The sequence below is a fragment of the Echinops telfairi genome, unplaced genomic scaffold (genome assembly GCF_000313985.2).
Source record: "Echinops telfairi isolate 266 unplaced genomic scaffold, ASM31398v2 ScPeMD7_655;HRSCAF=1070, whole genome shotgun sequence".
Classification (NCBI taxonomy): domain Eukaryota; kingdom Metazoa; phylum Chordata; class Mammalia; order Afrosoricida; family Tenrecidae; genus Echinops; species Echinops telfairi.
In genome coordinates this window covers 9,331,554-9,334,922 of record NW_022104553.1, presented here as the reverse complement: position 1 = coordinate 9,334,922, position 3,369 = coordinate 9,331,554, and the positions used below count along the sequence as shown (strand labels likewise).

The following is a 3,369-nucleotide window of genomic DNA, read 5'->3' as shown; positions in this document are numbered from 1 at the left end:
GCGGAGAACCGCTCTTCCACCGGCGGTGGGAGATTTGGCTGAAATCTGAGCGGGAGATGGGGCTGGATGAGTGAGTCCGGCCGGCGTGGGGAGATGAAATAATTAAAAGCTTTAGAACAATTCATGATAAGAATATTTTTTATTAGACTGCTTAAAAAAAAAACCTTTGTTGAAGCCTGTTGAATGAATGAATGCATCAGGCATTGTGTCGTGGAGCAGGGAAGATACACGATCTTGGGCACTAGGAGAGGTAGCTGGGGTTCACCAGGGCCTGGTGCTGCGACCTTCCTGCAAGTTTCGAACGAACCTGGCGTTGAACATGTCCCCACCTACTCTCCAGGCCCGGGTAGGTGGGTCCTGGACCTGCAAGGAAACTGTGTGCGAGGGCTGCTCCCTGGGCCCATTCTGGGAAACGACCTGATCCTGATTGGCAGACCTGGGAGGTGGAGAGGGGGTATAGGAGAAGTAAGCCGGTAATTAAGATCCCCAAACTCTTCCATGTCCACCTGGCCACGTTTTGGTGAGGTCTGAGGCTGGAACCACTGGTTCAAATCAAATTCACTGTCATCCTTGTTGCTTCCAACTCACACCGACCCATGACCACTAGTTCATCTCACTGCCACCAATTCTGACGGCGACCCTGTAGGACAGAGTAGAGCTGCCCCTGTGAGCTTTCGAGGCTAACACTTCCTTGGAGTAGAAAGCCTTGCCTCCTTTTTCTCCCACGGAGCTGGCTGCTTATTTCAAGGACTGGCAGCCTAATGCATAATCCCTGTGCCAACCAGGCTCTTCACGACTTAGCTGTGCCCGAAGAACTGGAAGCCCTTAAAAATAACCACAGAGAAAAATGCCACAAGGAAGGGCATTACGGGAAAGAGGCTTGTTAAAGAGGCTCATTAGGTGTTAGAATAACTGAGGGCGAGGGCTGGTGTGCAGTACAAAGATGGAAGAGGAAGGCATGGTCAAGAATGATGTCACGGGGCAGCAGGAGGTGTATGTTGGGAACAGCTGGTTGAGGGGAGGGTCCAGACCTCACCTAGGATTCTCTGTTTCCTGTCCGCCCTGCTTCCACTCTTGCTTGCCTGTGGAAATATCAGGCGCATGCAGGGGACGGTTGAGTAGGTAGTGATGTGGCCTACCTGATTTTGTGGTGGAGAGGGGTAAATATACTTACCTGTGTCTAGGGATGAGACATTCAACCCCCCATGGCGGCTGTAACAGCAGCTCTGGGCTACCAGCCCTGGGGTGGTCTCCCTGCAGAAGAAATTGGAAGTGATGGGGAGAGGCTAAGGGTGGAAGATGGGTGGGTGTGGAGAAATCAGGAGTAATAGGAGACCACCAAGGGGAGGAGGAGGACGGGGGGATTCTCCCTCTGGGCTTCTAAACTCTAGAATGGGGGGGGGGGGACACTCATTTCCCACCTTAGGGTTTTTGTAGTAGTCCAGATCACCGTTAAAAGTACAGTTAAATGTGATCTAGGTCGTCATTAAAAGACTCACATGACAGGTAAAAAAATGTTGGCGCAGGTGCCCAGATGTCTGGTTTGGAAAGCACAGCTTGCCTTACGTGTAGGGTGACAGACTGGAGGGAGACAGGGAGCGAGAAGGTTGGACTTAGAGGAAAAGGCAGGCAGCCTTTGGCATGGCGACAGACTGTATAAGATGCCCGCAGAGGTTAAGGGGCTGGCCACAGAGAGACCCAAAGGCTTAAAGGGGGAGGGAGCAACAAATCACAGAGTGGGAAGAGGAATCCCGGGAGCCATCGAGAGATGGGTGGTGGGTCCCAGAGGTGGTGGTCAATCTTCACATAGCTTGGTAAAGGCTGCCTCAAGGTCGAGGGTAGAAGTCACTGGGGAGGGCTGGAGATTTCCTGGAGGGAAGAGGGCAGACACAGAAACCTGCACCACACAGCTCAGCAATTACAGGAGGGACCAAGAAGAATCCGAAGAAGATCCAGCAGTGAGGGGTGGGCGGGTGGCAGATCCTGGGAGGCTAGTTCAGACTCCTTGGCAGAAGATCTGCGGATCCCAGAGGCATTGAGATCCCAGGGAAACAACGGGGCGACACACAAAAGAGACCGAGGAGACCTTGAGATGGCTTTTCATTTTTTGATGTTTTTGTTTTTCATTGAAAATGTCAGTTTAAAAAACACAGAAGAATTCACACTTTATTCAGACAACACTGAGCAGAAGAAAAGGGAGAGTGGGTAGGGAGTGCGGGAGATCCTGCTCCCGAGGATTTGGGGGAGACGGTAGTGTGTGTGATCTGGGGGAGAAGGGGGCAAGGATGTATCCCATCCTGGCTGTGGAGAGGGGAGGGAAGGAGGGAGGAGCACAGAAAGGAGGCCGCGGGAAGAACGGTCCAGCTTTCCTCCACACAGTGTCACGTGACAGGGATACATCACGTGATGGGGGGATGTGATGGGGGGATTCCAGACCTTATAGGTCCTTGAGACCACGCTTCACTCCTGAGGCAGGGCCGAGAATGATCCCAGCAGGCTAGCTGGAGCCGATTCCCTTAAAACATGGGTCAGGGGAGGTAAGTGGTGGCGCCCGGAGCCTCCTGCTGAGACGCAGCAGACGGCAGCTGGGGGGCCCCCATCACATCAAACGGGAAAATGAAGCGTTTGGCAATGCTGGGCGGACCCCTTTGGGGAGCTGGTAGTTCCAGAAGGTCCCTGTCCTACCTTGGGACGCGGAGCTGACCACAGGCGGCACGAGTGGGTGGAAAGGATGCGTGCGGTGGGTGGCACAGAGCCGGACTAGAGCCCTCGGTGGACAGTGGGGAGAAAGCAGGGTATCTGTTTGCCGGAGAAGGCTCCTGACGGGAGTTCCCTGCCAGCGGAGGCCCTTGGACTTCGCAGGGCTCCAGTCTGACAGCAGGCAAGAGTGTGCTTTCCTGGGTCCTGAGGCTGAGCCACCCAACACGGGGCCTGGCCGCAGATTGGGCCACCTGAGGGGTGTCCAGAGCTCAAGTGAGGATGAAGGGGGCTTTCTGGGGCCAGAGAAGAAGCTACAAAGAGTGAGGCCGTCTGGGGCCCTGACGAACCCAGTCGTCCAGGAAGGAAGGGGGGGTCCCATGGGCTGTCAGTTCCTCTGAGCCAGTCCTCGGGATGGGGTGAAGAGGGGATCTGGGGCCTCTGCCCACCCCAGGTCCCTGAGGGAAGGAGGGGAGCTGCCTGTCTGTCAGTAACGACTCTCCTCAGAGCGGGGCAGGGAGCTGTGGAAGGGAGCAGGGACAGGGAGCAGGGAGAGGGAACGTGGGGAGAGAGACAAAGAGAAAGAACATCAGACTCGAAGAGAAAGCCAGGAGAGAAGTAGAGCTGCCCACTGGCCTGCTGGCACCGACATGAGCCACTGCCAGAACCCCT

General features: G+C 55.2%; 1 protein-coding gene across 5 annotated transcripts in view; it reads right to left on the bottom strand.

The window, feature by feature from the left end:
- Positions 1 to 135: 135 nt before the first annotated feature.
- ATAT1 (alpha tubulin acetyltransferase 1) overlaps positions 136 to 3,369 on the bottom strand; it is a 17,496-nt gene continuing 14,262 nt past the window's right edge. For 2 of the 5 annotated variants that reach the window (XM_004711669.2, XM_004711670.2), the window contains one exon: positions 2,140 to 3,218. In XM_004711669.2, the coding sequence (XP_004711726.1) occupies positions 3,185 to 3,218 (34 nt within the window). In that variant the 3' untranslated portion in view covers positions 2,140 to 3,184. Of the gene's footprint in view, positions 437 to 1,036; positions 1,255 to 2,139; positions 3,219 to 3,369 lie in introns of those variants that run through there. The other 3 variants (XM_004711668.2, XM_045292604.1, XM_045292605.1) reach the window with 3 other exon arrangements.